Source organism: Chelonia mydas, chromosome 14 (genome assembly GCF_015237465.2).
Source record: "Chelonia mydas isolate rCheMyd1 chromosome 14, rCheMyd1.pri.v2, whole genome shotgun sequence".
NCBI lineage: Eukaryota > Metazoa > Chordata > Testudines > Cheloniidae > Chelonia > Chelonia mydas.
Window position 1 is genome coordinate 12,617,697 of NC_051254.2, and position 22,149 is coordinate 12,639,845.

Below are 22,149 nucleotides of genomic sequence, written 5' to 3' on the forward strand. Positions count from 1 at the left end.
AGTGGTGTATTATATAGGTGTAGCTTGAACCCATGGTGTTGATAAACTTTTCTTCAGGAGATTTGTTAGCAGGGAAAAATAGTGTTGTTTAAATATTTAACTGTCAGGATCTTCGTGTTAATTGAACAGATCTAGGACAAAATGTGAAGCCTACTAACTCACCGGGTGTACTTGAAATATTGGGCAAACCCACAAGCATTATTTAAATACTGGGGAGGATGGGAACTTGACCAAAGCATTTCAAGTTGTAGGAAAGCAGTTTAAACCTCTGTGTATTAGCGTTTTCCTAGAGTAATCTCTCTATTAATGATTGTTGTTGCTTATTATGTAAAGATACCATGCCTTAGGTGTGCGTGGTCCTCTACAGACTAATAAAAGAAAAGGTCCCTGCTGTACATTAGATGTGACATAGGGACAGGCAAAAATAAGCAAGGTTTTGGGGGCAGGGTAGGGAGGGAAGAGGTTTTCATGATGCAAGGTAGTGAGGTTGCTTGATTTTATAGGTTTTACATCGTCCTCTGATGCTTTTTTAGCGATTTTTAAAATATTTTAATGTTTTTAAATTTTATTTTTATTTAGCACAGGAGTGTGTATCACCATGGAAGATGATATAGGACCATAATAAAAGAATAATTAAATGGCTTGTAAGTTTATAGCAGGATTACAAATAGCAACAGGTTTTGGGATTTATTTTCAGATTTCACCACATCAAATTTTTGCATTTGAAAAGACACTGGTGGTGTTAACTTGGTATTCAGTAACTGAAACTTTTTAATGCTTCTCTCATTCATTTGGTCATCAGATAGCCATCAGTTTTTGTATATTAATCAACCTTTTAATGTGGGTACTGCACCTTTAATGAAAACTTTGCCATATTTTCTTTTCAGTGTTCCTGCTTTTCATATATGCTCATATATTGATAAGTATCACTTTTCTTACTCAATCAGATTGCGGGGTTAATTACAACCTATTTGGTACTGCTATCCATAATATCATTCTTCTTTGTGTTTCAGATTTTTTTTTTTTTAAATAGGAAGCTAGAAGATTTAAAAACATATCCTGGGTCTTAAAAATTAATTGCAAATATGCTGCAAACCCTCTATTGTAAACAGTTTTTCCTGCCTGTCACTTACAAAAATGACCATGAAAGAAAATGAATTATGAGGCATCTGTGATCTGAAGATAGTACATGCTTTTTAATCATGCTTAATTCTGCTTAGCAAAAATTAAAGCATGAAATTAAACAGTGAAATTATGGATTTGAGTGTTTCAGTTAGTAACGAAAATAATGTAACTTGGTTCTGAATGCTGTACATACACATCTGTAGTAAAAGAAGTTTTTAAATTCAGCCATCTGTTTCGGAAGATGAAGGAGAAACAATATCCATCTTAATGTTCACAAGATAAGCTGTTCTCCTTGAATGCGAACTGTGAATGATAACTTAAAATGCTGGTTTTAATTGAAGTCTGCATTTCTCAGCCTGTTCCTGATGGCAACCATCTTGCTGAAGAGTGACAGAATTGATTATGCCAATATCATAGGAGCTGAGCATATGAGAGAAAGTGGATTACTGTTCTCCTTTTAAACTGGTTTAACAGCCAAAACTCCCTTGCTATATATACATTAAGGAACAAATTCTGTTTCTGGAGCTGTCCGTTCCATTAAAGTCCATTGGAGACTTATGCGTGTATCCCAGGGCAGAATTTGACTCTTCACATTTTATTTAAAAATTAAGACCCCCAATCCTGCGATCGGACCCACTAGTATCCAAGGGGCTGTGCTAGTGGATCTAATTGTAGGACCAAAGCCTTAATGTTATACAACCTGTTTGTGTAGGATGCCTTATCAGCCTTTCATCCTGAGTAAACAGAATTTTCCAGACTGCAAGCTCTTTGGGATAGGGTCTGTCACTTACTATATATTTGTATAGCACCTAGGACGATGGGGCTCCAATCTGGTTGGCTTCTGATAGCTACTACAGTAGTAGATATTAAATAACAGTAATAAACACAAACATTCACTTTTTGTACCTGTAATTGTCCTTCAGATTGCTACGAAATGTGCTGGTCCACTGAAAAGTTAAAGGAAAAATGCTCAGTGACATTTCCCCCCTTCTAAAATGAGCTGAAATGAAATTGAACTAGAGAAATCAGGAGTGAAATCAGGAAGGCCATATCACACCTGGAGTTGCAGCTAGCAAGAGCTGTTAAGAGTAACATGAAGGGTTTCTTCAGGTATGTTAGCAACAAGAAGAAAGTCAAGGAAAGTACGGGCCCCTTACTGAATAAGGGAGGCAACCTAGTCACCGAGGATGTGGAAAAAGCTAATATACTCAATGCTTTTTTTTTGCCTCTGTCTTCACGAACAAGGTCAGCTCCCAGACTGCTGCACTGGGCAGCACAGCATGGGGAAGAGGTGACCAGCCCTCTGTGGAGAAAGAAGTGGTTCGGGACTATTTAGAAAAGCTGGACGAGCACAAGTCCATGGGGCCGGATGCGCTGCATCCGAGAGTGCTAAAGGAGTTGGCGGATGTGATTGCAGAGCCACTGGCCATTATCTTTGAAAACTCATGGCGATTGGGGAAGGTCCCGGACAACTGGAAAAAGGCTAATGTAGTGTCCATCTTTAAAAAAGGGAAGAAGGGGGATCCTGGGAACTACAGGCCAGTCAGCCTCACCTCAGTCCGCCTCACCTCAATCCCTGGAAAAATCATGGAGCAGGTCCTCAAGGAATCAATTCTGAAGCACTTAGAGGAGAGGAAAGTGATCAGGAACAGTCAGCATGGATTCACCAAGAGCATGTCATGCCTGACTAATCTAATTGCCTTCTATGACGAGATAACTGGCTCTGTGGATGAGGGGAAAGCAGTGGACGTGTTGTTCCTTGACTTTAGCAAAGCTTTTGGCACGGTCTCCCACAGTATTCTTGCCAGCAAGTTAAAGAAGTATGGGCAGGATGAATGGACTATAAGGTGGATAGAAAGCTGGGTAGATCGTCGGGCTCAACAGGTAGTGATGAATGGCTCCATGTCTAGTTGGCAGCTGGTATCAAGCAGAGTGCCCCAAGGGTCGGTCCTGGGGCCGGTTTTGTTCAATATCTTCATTAATGATCTGGAGGATGGCGTAGACTGCACCCTCAGCAAGTCTGCAGATGACACTAAACTGGGAGGAGAGGTAGATACGCTGGAGGGTAGGGATAGGATACAGAGGGACCTAGACAAATTAGAGGATTGGTCCAAAAGAAATCTGATGAGGTTCAACAAAGACAAGTGCAGAGTCCTGCACTTAGGACGGAAGAATCCCATGCACCGCTACAGACTAGGGACCGAATGGCTAGGCAGCAGTTCTGCAGAAAAGGACCTAGGGGTTACAGTGGACGAGAAGCTGGATATGAATCAACATTGTGCCCTTGTTGCCAAGAAGGCTAATGGCATTTTGGGCTGTATAAGTAGGGGCATTGCCAGCAGATCGAGGGACATGATCGTTCCCCTCTATTCGACATTGGCGAGGCCTCATCTGGAGTAGTGTGTCCAGTTTTGGGCCCCACACTACAAGAAGGATGTGGAAAAATTGAAGTGTGTCCAGTGGAGGGCAACAAAAATGATTGGGGGCTGGAACACATGACTTATGCGGAGAGGCTGAGGGAACTGGGATTATTTAGTCTGCGGAAGAGAAGGATGAGGGGGGATTTGATAGCTGCTTTCAACTACCTGAAAGGGGGTTCCAAAGAGGATGGATCTAGACTGTTCTCAGTGGTGGCAGATGACAGAACAAGGAGTAATGGTCTCAAGTTGCAGTGGGGGAGGTTTAGGTTGTATATTAGGAAAAACTTTTTCACTAGGAGGGTGGTGAAACACTGGAATGCATTACCTAGGGAGGTGGTGGAATCTCCTTCCTTTTGAGGTTTTTAAGGTCAGGCTTGACAAAGCCCTGGCTGGGATGATTTAGTTGGGGATTGACTCTGCTTTGAGCAGGGGGTTGGACTAGATGACCTCCTGAGGTCCCTTCCAACCCTGATATTCTATTATTCTAAATCCATAGCCACCAAGTTTCTGAGAACCTTGTAATGTACTGCTAGCTAGAAGAGATTTTAGCTTTGAGTGATGTTTAAAAACAGCTCTCTTTTATAAGCAGAAGACTTATAGGGGGAGATAAAGCACATCAGCCTGAGAGCATCAAAAACCCAGACAGCCCTATGCAAGTATTACTTACTTATCTACACTTTTTTTCCAGTTAAGCTGAATTACTGTCCCAAATAAGCAGTCAGTGTATAACTGGCTGATACAGTCTATTCTCTAAACTAGTCAAAGTGCACCAGTTCTAAAGGTACAGCAGGCCACTCTCACTCTTGAAGCCCAGCACCCACCTGAGAAAATTGTTAGATTTCAATCTGAAGAAGAGCTCTGTGAAAACTCGTCCCTCTCATCAGCATAAGTTGGTCCAATAAAAAATATCACATCACCCTCCTTATCTCTCTGATATCCTGGGACCGACACAGCTACACCAACATTGCATACAGATTTCAATCTGTCACTTTGCCAGAAATAATCATAGTAGTGACACGCTTGAAATAACATCTGTTTTTCTTGGTTGGACAAAACTTGCCACATTTACTCATCAAAATACAATGTGGAATTCCAGTGACATGAGCTTCTTAATTCAGTTACTAGTCTTCAATGTGGAAGCAGCATTGCAACAAGATGAAGCTTAATTTACCATTTCTTAAAATGACCTTTTATGCTAAGATGGTTGCTGTAGGCAGATGGCTCAGAAGGGCAGACTTTGTAAAGAAGAAAAAAAAATCCTCTTGGAACTTGGATTATTTTGCTATGCAACATGGATATTTGTATTTTAAGAAATCACTTTTGCACATCTTACTGGTTGACCCTTTGAGGGTATGTCTACACTGCAAAAAAGAAACACCCACAGCATCAAGTCTCAGAGCCCGGATCTAGAGACTCAGAATCATGGGGTTTGCACTATGACATTAAAAATAATAGTGTAGAAGTTCCTGCTCGGACTCTAAAACTCATCCCCTTCACCAGGTGTCAGAGCCGGAGTGGGGAAAATCTACACTGCTATTTTAGTGCTGTAGCACAAGCCTGAGTCTGCCAATCCAGGCTCTGAGACTTGCTACAATTTTATTTTGGGTTTTTTGGTGTTTTTTTGCAGTATAGCCCTATACATAGATGGATTTACTATGTTTTCCATCATTGTCCAGTATTTGTTCTTCTAAACAGTGGGTAATCGGTTTTCAGTTTGTCACTAGCTTAACCAGAGGTATTAATATGGGATCACTGAGGCTAAAATTAAACCTCAGGGGCATTTGTTAAAGTGAAGTTATTCTATCATTTGAAGTGATGTTAAGGGTGTAACTTAAAGTGCAGTTATTGTCAGAAAAGTCAAAGCATCTGCTTCCTGTGAGGTATCTGAGTCCCAAGAGAAGGCTGGTCAAAGAACTAGACATGAAATCTGGGTTCTACTGTAGCTCTACCACATGCTTCCAATGTGATCTTGGGCATACTTGACCTCTTAATCTTTTTCTCTGCCTCAGTCTTCCCATCTGTGAAATGGGTTTAATATCTGCCTGCCTCACCAGGGAGCTCATGATTCATTGATGAGAAAGGTGCCTTTAGGGTTTTGACTGGAAGGTGCTATAGTAATGTAATGTGTATTAGTGATTAATATATCTGCCCACTTCACTATTAGAACTGTGGAGACAACCCAGCTGTAGAGGTGTGAACAGAATTTATTTTGCCTCATGTAGCTTGTCAGCTAAGTTCTGACTATGCAGCCTGGAGATAATGTAAAAGGTACATCTTGGGTTAGGTTGGTGGTTCTTTTCCCCTGGCCGTGATCCCAAGTTAAATTTGTAGGCCTGGGAGTAAATGAAAATCATCTTTTGATACAAGCTGAATCTAGACTTACTGAGAAGCAGTTACTGTGGAACACCCCTTTCCTCCCCCCTCCCCTCCCAATTTATACATTTTTACAGTCCTTTTTCTGATTATAACTGCACTTTAAATCCGCAAGTCTGAAGCTATTTTATTTACTATATATATTCTTTCTTGAAAATAATTTATCTAAACTTTAGCCTTTTTAATGCTCAGTTTAAAATTATTAATGGGAAGAAAAATAATGTTAGGTTTTAGTTAAACTGAAGGGAAATCTTAATTATTTTTAATTCTTTATGGGTCTTTATCTTTTATTTTTAGTGACTTCACTGCAGCTGAAGGAGGAGTTGCTAGATGGAGAGGAGTATAACTTTCTTCAAGGAGCATCTGATCAGGAAAGCAATGGGTCTGCCAGCTACTACATCAAACAAGAACCATAAGGCAGCTCAGAAATGTGAGGGGCAGGGTGGTGGTGATAGAGAAAAGAGCCTTTCTCCAAGACTGACTGACTGATTTTGTTCCCATTTCAATAGTACAGTTGCAGAGCTGTACTTGGGGCACTTTGCTAACTGTAGATGAAACTTCCGTTGAAAAATTTTTGGAGGGGCAGGGAAACTATTTTAGTGAAAAATTTTTACAATTTATTAAACAAAAAATGACATTTTTGTGTTGTATTTGAAGCTTTTGAAAGAATTTTGTAATATTTTCAAATTCAGATTTATTGTGCATTCTTAAACTGAAATTCTAATTTTTTGGTAAAATTAAAGTTTAATTAGCAGGATTGCAGGAAACTGTTTGAGGAGGATATAGTTGCAAATACAAATGAACTGTCATTACAAATGAACCTTGTTGGTACAAGTTGGGAGATTTGGGACTTTTGTGAGCTGTATGAGTCACACCTCTGGTTTTTCATTGTGGAAAAAACTGAAGTCCTGACTTTGGGGCATAAAAACATATACATGATTTAAGGGGACCAGCCCTGCCAAGCCTTACTTGTGTGAGTAGCCCAATTTCAATGGGGGTGCTTTCATGAGGTGTGGTATTAACTCTTCAAGATGGTTACTCATTTAGGGCCTGATTCAATACCCATTGACTTCAGTGGGTTTTGGATTGGGCCCTTAATCTTGGGATGCTCAAGTAAATGTTTACTGAGCCCCGTGTTAAACTGGAACTTCAGCAGATTCTCTCGTGGAAAATTACATGAAACTAAGTGTTTAAACTAGAAATTCAGGACCTTTTCCTGTTTTTTATGTTTGGATGGAAAACATATTGGAGGGAGGAAGGAATCTGAGGACCTTTTCTCTGGTTTTTATTCCCCAGAAAAATCTAGACTCCTGCTTTCCATATCTTCAAATACTTGGGTATGTTGGCATCCTCAAGAGATGTACCAGATGAACTAGAAAAATACTTACTATGAAGGCAAAAATTTACTCTCAGTTCTGCAGAGGTTTTAATATTCTGCTGTCCAAGAATATAACAATGGAATTGGGATCTTAAAAAAAAAATATTTTGCTTTTTGGTAAATTGGACTCATTTAGTTCTAGACGCCAATCTCACTTTAATCATCCAATTATTTTTGACTCTTTAACTGAACAGATCTCTTTAGACATATTCGCAGAAGATTACAGTGACTAACATCAAAATATGAGGATTTTTAATAAGTGCTGAATAATTTAATCCCCCTTCCCATTTTTACATCTGTGTGGATTTTGGCAGGTGGCCTAATTCTTGGAGTTGATTAGCAGCCTGATTTATTTATTTTTTCCCCCCACCCTGCAGAGTTGTGATGGGAAGAATGGGCATCGAGAGCTTTAGCTTTTACCAGTAAGGTTCATTCACTAAACTCTCAGGAATAAACTGAATATGTTCTATAAGTGCTTCTGGGTTTTTGGAGGTCCCCTTCAGAGCAGTACAATGATCATCTGACTCTTGACCCATACAGTAGGGCTTAGAAGAAATTAATCAAAATTATTAACTTCTTTGGTCCTTCAGCCTAAGAAATGCTTTAACAATATCTGCCCACAGAGCCCCAGGAGACCATTTTTTGGTATATTACTGTTTGAACTTAAAAAAAAAAAAAAAAATGCATAGAAAGTTGAAAACCAGCAATTCGATTATTTTCTAAAATATTGCTCTAACTTTGGGTAGAAGCATTGTTAATATGCACAGGTTTACCTCATTCTATGCAAGAGGGGATGATGATGATGTAAAGTTTTGTAGTTACTACTGAAAGTAAAACTTGTCCTGTATAGTGTAGGAATGTATGGAAACCTTTTCTCCTCTCCCCCAGTCAATTTTTTGTAATATTGATCCCTTTTTGACAACTGTTTTCTCATATCAGCAAAAGCTGGTTATCAGGTGTGAAATATCGGTGAGTTCAGGTGGAAAAGCTATTTTAGCTTTAAAATATCCATATTAAAAGGACTCTGTCAAGGTTGACCAGCTTCAGATTTACTCCCTTCAGTTCCCAGGCCCCTTCAATTCATTTAGTTTATTTAAAACGCAAAAAAAAAATCAGAGCCTTCCAAAACAAGGGCTGCAATGTAGTTTTACAATCCCAGCTCTTGGTCAGAGAGATGTAAAGGCAAGTCCAGGATTTTGGATTACATATGCTTGAAACAAAGGCATTTTGGTGAGCCTCGGTCACACCAAGTACGGTCTCTGTCACCTATCAAAAAGTCAGATTCTGCCGGTACTTCCTCAGGTTGGTTAGTACTTGAATGCATGGATTTCACTGGGACTAGTCGCATGTCATATAAAGAACTACTCAATGTGAGCAAGGCTGGCAGAATTAGGCCCACAGAGCACAAGGGATGCATGAGATGCATCTGCTTTCATAAAGCCTCTACTTCCATAGAATAACATTTAAGCCATGTCTATACTTCTGGCTAAGTTGACACTGCTGCGATCGATGCAGCAGTGTCAATTTAGCGGGTCTGGTGAAGACAAGCTACGTCGATGGCAAAGTGCTCTCCCATCAGACGTCTGTATGCCACCTTCCCGAGAGGCGGAAGTTAAGTCGGTGGGAGAGCGTCTCCCATTGACGTAGCGCAGTGTAGACACCACTCTAAGTTGACCTAAGTTATAACTGAAGTAGCGTAACTTAGATCGATTTACAGTGTTAGTGTAGACTAGCCCTAGTGACACAAGTAGCTCAGTTGACTTCACGAGAACCACTGTTGTATGAATACGGGTTAATGTGAAAAGGAGTTGTGGAATTGGGCCCATAGTTGCAAGTCAAATCATGAGGGCAAAAAATCCAGATTCCTGGGCTCGTGTTTGTTGCCCATCTTCAGAACTTGGATTATCCAGACTATTATAACCCTGATTTGGGCTAGATTTTAAGGGAAATCTTTGGATTTTTTTTATAGTAAAATGCACTTGTAGGGGGAGGGATGGAGAATTTTGGGGGTCTGTCAACCTTTATAATATTCCTTGAAAATGGTTATTTAAAAACTAAACATGGCTATCTGCAAGCCAAATTCCACCCTCAGATACACATGCTGACTTTGGTGGGAATTTCATGTGTATTTGAGGATGGAATTTCAGTCTGGTTTCTGAATCCAAAGAATACTTAAATCCTTCACCTACCTGTCAAGTACAATGAAACCTGTCCTAAGCAAAGCATATAAGGAATCACCTAAAATCACATGCTTGGGAGAGGTCTGTTTACGTAAAAGTTGAGCTAAATCGTACCAGATTCATACTTGCAGTGGTCTTTAAAGTGGTCTCTTAAAACAGTGGGGTTACCTGTTGGCACTGGTGTCTTTAGTACAGGCTTCACTGTATATGTACTAGTATTAATTAATAACATGGTTCAAAGAATTTTCTTCCTTCGTTCTCCTGTGAACCATGTTACTTGGCTAAAAGAAAGGTGAGGTGTTAGAGATCTTAAATCTCTATTGATGTCTAAGTTGGGGATCAAACAGTCATTTCAATATTTGGCATAGCAAGTTTTTATAACCAAGGGGTAGTGCAAATAACTAAATTTACCTTGTAACTGCCCCCTTCTTTTATGGCTCAGAATTTTACTGCTGACCTTCATTTTGTTGTTTTAAATGCAACTTCTTAACCTTTTCCTTGCTGTGTATAAGGAAAGCTAAAGCATTTATCAATTTCTTGTTTTACGGATACTAACACGGGTTTCAGTGTTTGTTTGTTTTTATTATTATTGTTTTTATGTGATGTGAATACCCTCTCCCACCAATATTTGTACTATGGTGCTAATATATATTTGGTAACAATCCTTTATTGGGAAGGGATTAAAAAACTGTGATTAAGCTGAATTTTTCTTCCTTTTAATTTTCATATTTAAAAAAAATAGTCACAGCCATTTATACAACAAAAAGCATCAGCTTTTGCCCTTGGGAAAATATATTGGGGTGGGAATCAAGATGAAATGAATAGGGTTTTTACATCATTTCTGTATGTATTTGATATATAGATCAATATCTGTACAAATTTAATCTTTTATTTTCTTGGTAATTTGTGTGGTCAATGAGAGAGTTTTTAAAACTTTCTCATGAAATGTATATAAGTGAAAAATGCTTTTGGAGAAATTAATGTTACTTTCATTTTTACCAGACTGCAGATTTTCAGCATGGATGTGAAAAGCATTAAAATTATAACTTTGTGTACAAGATGAAAATAATTCACTAAATTTGCCTTTTTTACACAAAATAAAAATGTTAAAATAAGACCACGTGGATGGTAATTTCTTTTTATTTTTTAATTGAGGTATATATTCAGAAACATTGTGGTGTCTTTATTTGGCCCATTACAAATAACAGAACTGAAGTATAGAAATCAGTTAATCAAATCTATTTTTAAATATACTTATGGGAAATACTTTAATTTTTAAGTTACACCTCAGTTATTTTTGAAAACTTTGCTTTTCAATGGGAATGAAAACTTATCACTTTTCCTTTAAGATACCATATACACAGTGCAGGTTTCATTGCTGGAACTTGTGGGGGAGGGAGGAATTTTATCTTTGAGAGGGAAGCTTTTGAAAGCTGCCACGAGTCATATCCCAGACCTTTCACAATTCTACACTATTAAGCAGTCCTTGCCAGTTTTGTCTAAACTGTGATTTAGCCACCAGTGCAGCTGCATCCCTGCCAGCACAACTGACAGTGCAGTGTGATTTGCACTGAGTGCTGCTTAGCCTAGTGAGGTGCATTGGAGTAGTAAGACTGTGCTGGTGCTAATCATGATGTAGTAGGGTACATCTGCATTTGCAGTGGTATGTAGAATAGAGACACTGCACCGCCAACTAGCACGGGAACAAATAGCAGTGTAGACGGTGAGTAATGGCTTAAGTGCAAATCTGTGGAATTTACTTGTTTCTACAGAACTGTTTACAAAAAACAATTCCAGCTTTCACTGGAGGAAAAAAGCTGTTTGTATCCTCAGTTGTGAAGATAAACGGGTAAAGGAGAAGGGAGCACAAACTTAGTGCAGCATTGTCTTCCAAGCGAGGCAGGCACCCTGAAACAACTGGGCAATGTAACCTGCCCCATGCAGCTAGAGAGCTGTTTCCTCTAAAAGCTACACCTGGTAGTCCACCAGTCTGTGAAACTGAAAATATGGGGACAGTCTAAAAAACTGAATTCACTATAAAAGTAAACAAGTTACTATACTGACTGGATTATTCATATTAAAGTCCATCAGACCTCATTTATTAGAAAGTGCTAGAAAATTGAGAATTTCTGCTAGAGTACCACTAAACGTAAGTATATAGTTGCAGAATACATGGGACATTGGCTGTCACATCAAATTGTTATGTGTAATATTGTTTGAGCCCAGTTCAGTTTACAAATATCTCTTCTAAAATCCATTAGAGCTAAATCACCAAGTGCCTTAACTGTATGGTTTAAGTGATGTAGGGTAGTTGGCTAGTACACCATGTTCCCTGTTGGCCTTCATTACTAAGGGTGCCATAAGGCTTTATCATAGCATAAGAACAGAGCAAGTTTATCAAATTTCATACTATTCTGCTATAACTATAGCCTACAGGAGAGAGTTTGGTCCTATGAACAGGAGCACTGAAATGGCAGTCAAGAGACTTGGGTCATATGCTGTCACTGTAGAGGTCAGTTATCCCTGTGCCTCATAAAATGGAAATTATTTCACTCAATGTGCTGTGACATCTACAGCTTCATAGTATAGTGGATGGACCTGTTCCTTTGAACATTTTCTCATAAGTATGATCACCACTGTAGAAACTGTTCAATCCATAGGAGATACTCCAAGCAAATTTTCTGTCACCCACTCTATACCTGAGTTTGGGAGCTTTTCAAATCAGTGTCTTATATGTAATTTTGCCAGCATAGTGCTGTAATGGTTCAGCTTCTCAATGCTTAGCCATTCCGATAAGGGGTTTCATGTCTTAGCCATTCTGATAAGGGTATCTGATCCTGTCTGCTAGTAGATCTTTCAGACAGCTCATGTTAAGCTCCTGAGTTGTTTACCCTATCACTAGATTACAAACAGATGCAATGTATGGGTTGAGATTCAATCCTATTCTCATTATTTGCTGCACAACAGGTATGTACTATTAATTTCAAAAATCGCCATTACAATCAGATGTCTACTCGAGTCTGGTTACCACATGCTACATTTTCACTTTACGTCCTGTTTAGCAGAGCATCAGTTTATGAACTGAATTATCTGTTAGTCTTCAGAGGTCTAATTTAAAATAGTCAAAGCACTCCAAGTGGTAGTCCTATAATGTGGAGTATAGATGATGATAATACTACTGTTTACACAGAGACTGACAAACAGGGCAGAAGTGTAATGATTTTTCTGATGGGTGAGTCAACTTGTGTAAAACTAATAAGCAAGGATATGTGCTTTTCTTTAGTTCTCTCTCATGGTATCTACTGATACTTAATGTGCTTCCTCTGCTTTCACTGTAGCCAACAAACTGCAAAAGCTGTGGAGCAAAGGGGCAGGCTGAAAGAAGACTCAAAGAATTGTCTCAGGTTGTGATGAGAAAACAAATTTATGTGGGCAGCTAACACATACCTGTTTTCAGCACCGTAACAGATGTACAGTAACAGTTAATCGGTTTCATTTTGATCATGTTTTCAGAGAAGTTTCCTGAATGTGGATTTCATTTTGTCCCCACAAGCAAAGTTGTATACATCTGTACAAATGACCAGTTCTACTCCATGCAAACTTAAGTATGTTTTTCCAGTGAATACAGACTACACAGAAATAGTTTCCATGATCTATTTATTTGATCAACTTTACAGCACTATGTAAAGGTAATCATAATGGTTGCTCCCAGGTCAATAGCTGCTGGAATGAGATGCTGTGTTCAGAAGGCACAATTCATTAGAGATTTCATTTTACTCATAGATCCAGTCATGAGCACAAGATTTGAAATCAACAAGCTCTGTGGGCTGAAACCACAGATTGATCTCCTTCTGAGCACTTTCTACAGAGTCACTGCCATGAATGATGTTCCTGTGAAGAAAGCCAATCACAAAATTTCAAAGAAGGTATCAGTAGCTTTAGAAACTGTTAGTAACTTGTCCATATGGACAGAAGGTCTGGAGATTCATCTACTGCTGAAAAGCTAGAGCTTGTGGTACAGCTCTTAAAAATACACACACACACACTTCACAAATAGAATTAGGGCCTAACAGAAAGTTCTAAACATAACCCAAACTATTAACAGCACCACCCTGACCTGATTATCATTTTTCATCCAGTTCTGATGTATAATTAAACCCAAAATGCTTTGTATAAGCAACCTTATTGGATTGTGTCCTACAAATTAAATTCAGCTTCAGACTAGGATTCTTATGTCTAACTACCTAAGCTTTCCAGAAGGCAACATGAAGTTCATCCCATGCCAAACTGGATCGCTAAAAAGGAAACAGTACAGCCACATTAAAATAGCTTGATGTATCAGACTTATTTTCTCTATACATAATGTATATGCATAGGTGAGAACATACCTTTCAAGGAAAGACATAGGGATCTGGTGACTTTGCACAATTTCTGCTCTTATGCGTTTGTTTTAGTTTTTTATTCAAATGATGCTTACAATGAAAGCAGTAAATATACTTATCTTGTAACTGTGGAAAAATATTTAGAAAAGTTGATTTTATAATAATTTCAGCACCAACCTTCCCACTTGAATGCAGAAGTCACCACGGATTGTACCAGGTTTAGAATCTGCAGGATTAGTCTCTCCCAGCATAACTCTGCCAGTTTTAACCACATTGAGACCTTCCCAAACCTACAAATAAAATAAAATAAAAAAAATACATTATTCCGTACCCATTCAAGGCATCACAGAAAACTCACCTTTGCAAGGAAACAAAGGCCTTCCCCACAAAGATCTAAATCTATCTCATAATCTGTATCAATTAAATTGCTAAAAGAAGACTAGGAACAAGAGAAAATTATAAAATAAATGGTTACAATTCTTGGTAAATTACATTTGTTTCACTGGTTATCTTTCACTGTGATAAGGCATGAGAGTAGATAGCATCAGAATGGCTCCTGGTTACCAGAACATATCTGAAGGAAGTGAGATTTTAAAGAGAAGAACATCTGGCCTGAAGAACAATGGACACACTTCTTGCTAACACCAATCAAGTAAACAAAAGCTTATGGAGAGAAGATACTTTATTTCCACTCCTGAGTCGCTCTCACATAGATGCCACTTGAAAACCTCTAATGAAGTGGCCTGCAATTAGCATCTTTAAATAGTTCAGACTCCATGGAGCCAATTAGGCACAAAACAGTGAAAACTAAAACACACACACCATTATATTGGCTCAAATAACTGTTTAAGAATTAAGGTAGAGACTTTCATAGTAGTCTAACTGTAAAGTTATCTGAAGTGTTTAAATCCCCTGGGCTGCCTTGGAAATCTCAACCAGTTACTACTTCACCTGCTAGGCAACTTTCAGGACTCTATACAGCCCTCCTGTTTCCCTATAATCCAGAAACCACTATGAATGGCAGGGAATCCTAATGAAGTCATCATGTTCTATTCATGAAAAGCCTTCCCCACTTCCCAAGTCAAGTTTTGTAAACAGACTGTTTATAAAATAGCTATGAAATAATTTTTATATAACATCACAAGGGGTATTCTTCAGTTGTTTCATCTGCTATACAACTATTGTTGACATATAAACTAGCAGTTTTCTTCAAATTTCTTACTCCTGCACCACTTCCAGTGCAGCTCTACTAATGCAGGACTAGCGTAGACCGCCATTCAGAAGTGCTCTGGGCAGCACTGGATCATGTGGAAATTGTCTTGTTTTCTTTTACCACTTTATTTTATATATTGGGAGAGTGTAATTTTAAAAAAAAAAATTGTTTTTAAAGCTGTAAAGTGTCCACAGATGCTAACAATTAAAAAAATAGTTTATATAATTAAAAGAAAGATACCTAGCCATGTCCTGCACAATATATATTTAAGTAAATAAAATGCTACTCACCATGGCCACAACAGGTCCAGAATTCATGTATTTAACTAAACCAGGATAGAATGGCCGATCTTTCAGGTCAATGTAATGTTGTTTTAGAAGGTTTTCGGAAGCCTGTAAAGAAAAGTTGAATGTGAGATTTTGAGAGCAATGTTTTAAAAACAAATAAAATTTAAAAAGAAGCAGCACCACATTACAACATCAATGATGAGATGGCTTCATATCCATCATGAAATAAATATCAACAGCAAGAAGTTTGCTTCTGCAAGCTAATTATGTTTGTTCCGTATTTTACATGCAGAACAACTCAGGACAAGTTTTGTCTAATTTTAACTTTAGCAAAGAATTTACATTGAGGCAGGTTCAATACCATGCGCTCTTTGTTAAACTATGATTTCTTCTTTATATTAGTTTATGGCTGTGGATTATTATGAATACAAGACATCTGGAAGATTGCATTTCCTGATGTAACCTTCCAGTCATGGTCATTTTGGCTTACTTAACATTAGGTTGTATTAATTTAGGCTAAGTCTGGTGTAGCTTCCTTTCAGTTGTCTCTACTCATATCAAACCATGACTACAACCTTCTGTTTCACAAGAAATAGAAGAGACCCAGTGTAGTTGTGGTTTGATATATATGACAAGACACAACTACACTGCATCTCTTCTATTTCTTGTGAAACAGAAGGTTGTAGTCATGGTTTGATATGACTAGAGACAACTGAAAGGAAGCTACACCAGACTTAGCCTAAATTAATAGGTTTCAGAGTAGCAGCCGTGTTAGTCTGTATTCGCAAAAAGAAAAGGAGTACTTGTGGCATCTTAGAGACTAACCAATTTATTTGATGTATCCGATGAAGTGAGCTGTAGTTCACGAAAGCTTATGCTCAAATAAATTGGTTAGTCTCTAAGGTGCCACAAGTACTCCTTTTCTTTTTCCTAAATTAATACAGTTCTTTCACGTTTTCTGTTCTGTTCAGTTACATCCCATGGATGTGTGGGAAAATTTGGCCTGGTATGTGTATTTATATCTGAAAAAAAAGTTACAATAAGCAGATCAACTCTTGTGAAGACTGGACTACAAGTTTTCACTTTGCCAACTCCTTGATGTGGGAAAAACAATAGGGGAGAATGAAGCTTCTGTATAGTTCATTTTGATGGCTAGGATTTGCAAGTAAAAAATGAGAGAGAAAAAAAAACACATATCGTAATAACAAACTGACTTCTATCACAAAGAATTGCAGGGAGCTGTGGGAACATTAATTAAGCCTCACAACAGCCCTGCCTCAAAGTGTGTGTGGGGGGGACTTACGTGCATGAATTTCATGGCCACCAGGCGGAAACCCTTCTGTTCAAACCGTTTGATGATTTCTCCCACCAGGCCCCTCTGGACTCCATCAGGCTTGACGGCAATGAAAGTGCGTTCGCTATGAGAAGCCATTATCCTGTGAAAGGAAACGGGGAGCGGTAAGAGTACGGCGGCGACAACACAGGTAGAGCCCGTTTTGCCGCTATCCTGTCCCGATTAACAGACATGCCCGAGAAGGTGACTTCAATCACCCAGGGAGTGGCCTCAAGGGGCGAGGGGTGCCACCCAGGGAGGCCACTTACAGGGATTCTGATTCCAGACACGTGCTGGATCCACCCCTAGCCCCTGCTGGCCCCTTCTGCCTGGCCCCCGTTCACTCCCGCCCATGCCCCCTTAGTCCTTCCTGCAGTGCCCCCCCGATTCTTTCCAATCGAGACCTCCATTGACGTGCCCTCCCCGCCCAGGGGCCACGTGGTAGCTGGGATCCCCCGGCTCTTCTTCCCACGCGTCGGCCGCTCAGTTCCTCTTCACCGCATCCGGGGCCCGGCGAGCCGGCCGGACCCGGCCCAAGGGCTGCCGCTCAGGCCCCAGCCGGGCTCCCTGCTCCGCCGCCCCCGGCCGGCTCTGGAGACCCGGCCCGGCCGGTGGCCCCGCTCCCGCGGTGTGGCGGGCAGCCCAGGCCCCGGCTCAAGGGGCGTCGCCCCCCCAGGTCTGGGCTCAGCCTCCTTCCCCCGCAGACCAGCCCTGCCCAGCCCCCATGCCGGCCTCACCTCCCTGGAGCTGCTAATGCCGCTGCGGAGCTGGTCACCCGCCTTCACCTCAGCGGCCACCGGGAAAGAGGAGGGGCGAGCCGGAGCCGGAGCCGGAACCCACCCTCGGCGGAGAGGGGCTGGCCTTCCTCCCTGCGGAACATGGCGCCTTTAGAGCCCGCCCCCATGCCCAGCGTGGCCTGCTGGTCTGGGGCTTCACAGAAACCTGTCCCCTCGCCGCCCCTCCCCAAGCCGCTGTGGGGGCCGCCCCCCGCCTGGCGACGGAGCACAAGCCCTGCTGCTCCCAAAAGGCCTGGCTAAGGGGGATGAGAGAGACCCAGGCCGAAGGGCGCAAGGCCATGGCTAAACTAGGGGCGCTGGGGGAGCTGGCAGCTGCTCAAGGGTGTGGGGCCGTGGGGCTGAGGCTTTGGCCGGAGGGGACAAGTAGCAAACAAAGGGGGTGATGGATAAAGGCCAGACTCAGGGCAAAGGGTGCTAGGAACAGGGTAAAGGGGAACTAGAAACAAGGCAGGCATGGGATAGCCCCATTACCCTAAAAGCCTGGCTAGAAACTCTAGACATAGAGATTGTGGACTTTACAAAGACTAGACAAGCCATTTACAACACACACTGCTTCGCTACAAAAGAAAAAGGACACTAAACTATCTAAACTACTACATGCCACAAGGGGCCACAACAGTGGTCCCTTAACCCACCCAACAATATTGTTAATCTATTCAGCTATACTCTTAGCCCAGCAGAAGAATCTGTCTTATCTCCTATGTCCTTCTGCCCCACCACCCCCATGAATATGATACAGTTCTGTGGTGACCTAGAATCCTACTTTCGACGTCTCTGACTTAAGGAATATTTCCAACACACCTCTGAACAGCATACTAACCCACAGAGATCTTCCTACCAACACTACAAAAAGAAGGATTCTGGGTGGACTCCTCCTGAAGGTCGAAAAAACAGACTGGACTTCTACATAGATTGCTTCCGCCGACGTGCACGGGCTGAAGTTGTGGAAAAGCAGCATCACTTGAGGTCCATAACCTCAGCCGTGCAGAACACAATGCCATCCACAGCCTCAGAAACAATTCTGACATCATAATAAAAAAGGCTGACAAAGGAGGTGCTGTCGTCATCATGAATAGGTCGGAATATGAACAAGAGGCTGCTAGGCAGCTCTCCAACACCACATTCTACAAACGATTACCCTCTGATCCCACTGAGGGTTACCAAAAGAAACTACAGCATTTGCTCAAGAAACTCCCTGAAAAAGCACAAGAACAAATCCGCACAGACACACCCCTAGAACCCCGAGCAGGGGTATTCTATCTGCTACCCAGGATCCGTAAACCTGGAAATCCTGGATGCCCCATTATCTCAGGCATTGGCACCCTGACAGCAGGATTGTCTGGCTATGTAGACTCCCTCCTCAGGCCCTACGCTACCAGCACTCCCAGCTATCTTTGAGACACCACTGACTTCCTGAGGAAACTACAATCCATCGGTGATCTTCCTGAAAACGCCATCCTAGCCACTATGGATGTAGAAGCTCTCTACACCAACATTCCACACAAAGAAGGACTACAAGCCGTCAGGAACAATATCCCCGATAATGTCACGGCAAACCTGGTGGCTGAACTTTGTGACTTTGTCCTCACCCATAACTATTTCACATTTGGGGACAATGTATACCTTCAAATCAGTGGCACTCCTATGGGTACCCGCATGGCCCCACAGTATGCCAACATTTTTATGGCTGACTTAGAACAACGCTTCCTCAGCTCTCGTCCCCTAATGCCCCTACTCTACTTGCACTACATTGATGACATCTTCATCATCTGAACCCATGGAAAAGAAGCCTTTGAGGAATTCCACCATGATTTCAACAATTTCCATCCCACCATCAACCTCAGCCTGGACCAGTCCACACAAGAGATCCACTTCCTGGACACTACGGTGCTAATAAGCGATGGTCACATCAACACCACTCTATACTGGAAACCTACTGACCACTATGCTTACCTACATGTCTCCAGCTTTCATCCAGACCACGCCACACGATCCATTGTCTACAGCCAAGCTCTACGATACAACCGCATTTGCTCCAACCCCTCAGACAGAGACAAACACCTACAAGATCTCTATCAAGCATTCTTACAACTACAGTCCCCACCTGCTGAAGTGAAGAAACAGATTGACAGAGCCAGAAGAGTACCCAGAAGTTACCTACTACAGGACAGGCCCAACAAAGAAAATAGCCGAACGCCACTAGCCATCACCTTCAGCCCCCAACTAAAACCTCTCCAGTGCATCATCAAGGATCTACAACCTATCCTGAAGGACGACCCATCACTCTCACAGATCTTGGGAGACAGGCTAGTCCTTGCTTACAGACAGCCCCCCAACCTGAAGCAAATACTCACCAGCAACCACACACCACACAACAAAAACACTAACCCAAGAACCTATCCTTGCAACAAAGCCCGTTGCCAACTGTGTCCACATATCTATTCAGGGGACACCATCATAGGGCCTAATCACATCAGCCACAGTATCAGAGGCTCGTTCACCTGCACATCTACCAATGTGATATATGCCATCATGTGCCAGCAATGCCCCTCTGCCATGTACATTGGCCAAACTGGACAGTCTCTACGTAAAAGAATAAATGGACACAAATCAGACGTCAAGAATTATAACATTCAAAAACCAGTCGGAGAACACTTCAGTCTCTCTGGTCACTCGATTACAGACCTAAAAGTTGCAATTCTTCAACAAAAAAACTTCAAAAACAGACTCCAACGAGAGACTGCTGAATTGGAATTAATTTGCAAACTGGACACCATTACATTAGGCTTGAATAAAGACTGGGAGTGGATGTGTCATTACACAAAGTAAAACTATTTCCGCATGTTTATTTCCCTCCCTACTGTTCCTCACATGTTCTTGTCAACTGCTGGAAATGGCCCACCTTGATTATCATGACAAAAGGTTGTTGTTTTTGTTTTTTTTCCTCTCCTGCTGGTAATAGCTCACCTTACCTGATCACTCTCGTTACAGTGTGTATGGTAACACCCATTGTTTCATGTTCTCTGGGTATATAAAATCTCCCCACTGTATTTTCCACTGCATGCATCCGATGAAGTGAGCTGTAGCTCACAAAAGCTTATGCTCAATAAATGTTAGTCTCTAAGGTGCCACAAGTACTCCTTTTCTTTTTGCAGATACAGACTAACATGGCTGCTACTCTGAAACCTATGGTGATCACATTGCCCTGGACAGACACTGAAGCAACCTTACAAGGGAGGGTCTCAGCTTGGGAGGTCACTTATGTTGCCTTCCTCTAAGGCTAGCACTTGAGCTGGCTGTGGCTGTGAACCACAGTCAGATCTGATTTCACAACAACAAACCTTCAAATGTTTAAAGGCTGTTCAGTTATCCCAGAACAATCTTTTAACAATAGACATTTGTCTTGCAATTTCAGTCCTGAATTCTTAACACCTTTTGATTTGAGATGGTTGATCTCTGCCACTGTTTTAGTGAAGCTGCTTCTTCCAAATTGCACTGCCAGAAGCACTGCATCTTACAATTGCTCGAAATTACATCATCCACAAAGAGGTAATGTCAAGTGCCCGGAGGCCAGGGGTAGGACTGGTCCAGATTCTTTTGTTGTCACGTAGGAGAATGAAGCTGTGGTTGCAGTTTAAAAGTAAGAATAGTGAAAAGTGTAAGAACTAGGACTAGAACTCAGCAGGTCCTAGCTCCTACAGCTGTGATTAGACCAATAGACGTAGCAGTCGGTTGCAGTTTATTAATTACTGTTATTCGTGCTGGGCTCTGTACAGACAGTGTAGAATAAGTATAAAATTAAAGAATTAAAGTAAGTTAAGTTTGGTTAAGGAGCAATATATGTGTTGTAAAGTCAAGAAAGGCCCTAACTAGCCAGTAGAAGGAAAGCCTTGAAAATAAGTGATAAGGTTAGAAGGAATAAAGTAGGGAAGATGTCTGGTTCAAAGAATAACTAGTGAGAGAAGCGGAAGTTTCTAAAAAGAGGGCCCCTGACATTCAGCGGGTAACTGCTTAAATTGAGCCACCGTGGCCCTTCCCCAACCCACACTCTGGGTGTTAAAGTCAGAGGCAATGGGAAAACTGGTGACTAGCAAGAAGACAGGAAGGAAAGGCCTTGGGAAGAAAATAGGTAAATTCTTAAAAGTTCATTTTTAATATCTGCCTGACCACGTTGGAGCTGACCAATATAGGTCTAAGCATCTCTGGGTTTAGCCAGTTTGTAAGTATCTTGATCAAATGTTTATAAATGTTTTGTTTCTCTGTGGCTGTAGTAAATTGCTTATTGTTTAGGCCTTTTTAGGCATGTTTAGAGCAATTGTATAATTTGGCCTTTGCATTTAATAAAGGAATTTATAGTTAAATTAGTGTTTTGTGGTTTCCCTCATTAATATTAATAATTTCAAATATTTGTAATAATTACAACACGTAGAAAACACAGTTTCTACCCCTAGATTTACTCTAACCAATTACGGTTGTAATACTGCATAAACTTACAGTATTTAATCAGTTTATATTTAGTTGCTTTCAAGATTAATCCAGATTTCTATCTAATCTAAATATGTGATTAATCCAGTTACTAAATTATGAATTTGGAACTGCTGATTCAGTCACCTCAGATGTGGCAAGTATTGCATTGCTCCAGAAGAACTTGGTCTTCACTG

The 22,149-nt window shown here is 40.9% G+C and overlaps 2 protein-coding genes across 9 annotated transcripts in view; one reads left to right on the top strand and one right to left on the bottom strand.

Annotated features, from left to right (window-relative positions):
- The window catches only part of MBTD1 (mbt domain containing 1), a 55,713-nt gene extending 45,120 nt beyond the window's left edge, over positions 1-10,593 (top strand). For all 8 annotated transcript variants that reach the window (XM_037913902.2, XM_037913901.2, XM_037913899.2 and 5 more), the window contains exon 16: positions 6,216-10,593. In XM_037913902.2, coding sequence (XP_037769830.1) covers positions 6,216-6,334 — 119 coding nt within the window. In that variant the 3' untranslated portion in view covers positions 6,335-10,593. The remainder of the gene's footprint in view (positions 1-6,215) is intronic.
- A 2,523-nt stretch (positions 10,594-13,116) lies between these two features.
- Positions 13,117-17,624, bottom strand: LOC102931021 (nucleoside diphosphate kinase). Its single transcript, XM_037913909.2, has 5 exons — positions 17,429-17,624; positions 16,662-16,794; positions 15,362-15,463; positions 14,036-14,148; positions 13,117-13,367 (listed from the first exon to the last, which is right to left on the bottom strand). The coding sequence occupies exons 2-5, from the start codon at positions 16,788-16,790 to the stop codon at positions 13,250-13,252; spliced, it is 462 nt and encodes a 153-aa protein (XP_037769837.1). The 5' UTR covers positions 16,791-16,794; positions 17,429-17,624; the 3' UTR covers positions 13,117-13,249.
- Between the last annotated feature and the right edge of the window lie 4,525 nt (positions 17,625-22,149).